The sequence below is a fragment of the Nycticebus coucang genome, chromosome X, assembly GCF_027406575.1.
Source record: "Nycticebus coucang isolate mNycCou1 chromosome X, mNycCou1.pri, whole genome shotgun sequence".
NCBI classification, from domain to species: Eukaryota; Metazoa; Chordata; class Mammalia; order Primates; family Lorisidae; genus Nycticebus; species Nycticebus coucang.
The window spans coordinates 129340091-129341780 of NC_069804.1; the positions used below are offsets into that span (position 1 = coordinate 129340091).

Below are 1690 nucleotides of genomic sequence, written 5' to 3' on the forward strand. Positions count from 1 at the left end.
TGGCTGTTTTTTGGTTGCAGCTGTCGTTTGGCCGGCCCAGGCTGGATTCGAACCTGCCAGCCCAGGTGTATGTGGCTGGCACCTTAGCCTCTTGAGTCACAGGCGCCAAGCCGGAACACATTATTCTTAGTAAAGCATCAAAAGAATGGAGAAGCATGAATCCTATGTACTCAAGTTTGATATGAGGATAATTAATGCCAATTAAGGACACAGTGGGGGTGGGGGAAGGGGAGAGCAGAGAGAGAAAGAAGGAGAGAGGGGTGGGGAAAGGAAGAGCCGAGAGAGGGAAGGAAGGAGTGGGGTGGGGCTTTGGTGTGTGCCACACCTTTGGGGAGCAAGGCACAATTGTAAGAGGGACTTTGCCTAACAAATGCAATCAGTGTAACCTGGTTTCTTGTACCCTCAATGAATCCCCAACAATAAAAAAAAAAAAACAAAAACAAACAAAAAAACAACCCTTAGTATCTAGGAGATAAATAGCAATGAAGGAATAGTTTGTATGCAATCCTGGATTGGAACTTGTATGCTGCCAAGGATTCCTTTTTCCCCTATAGCTTAGGGGCCACACAAGAAATCCAGCTCAGTCTTTCCCATCTTGTAAGATGGTGGGTGAAAAAGTTGAGAAGCCGGTTTCTAAAGAGAAGAAACCCGTTAATAAAGAGAAGAGGCCTAAAGCGAAGAAGGGGAAGCCCCACTGCAGCCGAAATCCTGTTCTCATCAGAGGAATAGGCAGATAGTCCCGATCTGCCATGTATTCCAGAAAGGCTATGTATAAGAGGAAATACTCAGCAGCTAAAGCCAAGATTGAAAAGAAAAAGAAGGCGAAGGTCCTTGCCATTGTTACAAAACCAGTTGGTGGGGACAAGAATGGTGGTACTCGGGTGGTTAAACTTCGCAAAACGCCTAGATACTATGCCACTGAAGATGTGCCTGGAAAGCTATTGAGCCATGGCAAAAAACCATTCAGTCAGCATGTGAGAAAACCGCGATCTAGCATCACACCCGAGACCATTCTAATTACCCTCACTGGACGCCACAGAGGCAAGAGAGTGGTTTTCCTAAAGCAACTGGGCAGTGGCTTGCTACTCGTGACTGGACCTCTGTCCCTCAATCGAGTTCCTGCATGCAGGACACACCAGAAATTTGTCATTGCCACCACAACAAAAATTGACATCAGTAATGTTAAAATCCCGAAGCATCTTACTGATGCTTATTTCAAGAAGAAGCTCCGGAAGCCCAGACACCAGGAAGGTGAGATCTTCACCACAGAAAAAGAGAAATACGAGATAACAGAACAGCCCAAGGTTGATCAAAAAGCTGTGGACTCGCAAATTTTACCGAAAATCAAGGCTATTCCTCAGCTCCAGGGCTACCTGCGATGCGTGTTTGCCCTGACAAATGGAGCTTACCCTCATAAAATGGTGTATTAAATTTCTTAAAAAGCACCTAATTAAATGGGTGATAGCAAAAAAAAAAAATAATAATAATAATAAAAAGAAGTCCAGCTCAGCAGATACTGAGGACGTTCTTTGGTCTTTCTTTCTATGGCTCACATCATCTTAGTTCACTGAATCTTAGAACTTTGGCTTAAAAGGAGGAAATGCTCTCTCTCAATCTCATTCTCTCTCTCTCAAACTCGCTCTTTCTCCCTCCTCCTTTTCTATAAGATCGAGATGAACTAAGCCACGCA

General features: G+C 44.4%; 1 protein-coding gene across 1 annotated transcript; it reads left to right on the forward strand.

Moving 5' to 3' along the window:
* Positions 1–734: 734 nt before the first annotated feature.
* On the forward strand, positions 735–1462 carry LOC128577440 (60S ribosomal protein L6-like). Its single transcript, XM_053579667.1, has one exon. The coding sequence runs from the start codon at positions 750–752 to the stop codon at positions 1428–1430; it is 681 nt and encodes a 226-aa protein (XP_053435642.1). The 5' UTR covers positions 735–749; the 3' UTR covers positions 1431–1462.
* Positions 1463–1690: the final 228 nt, after the last annotated feature.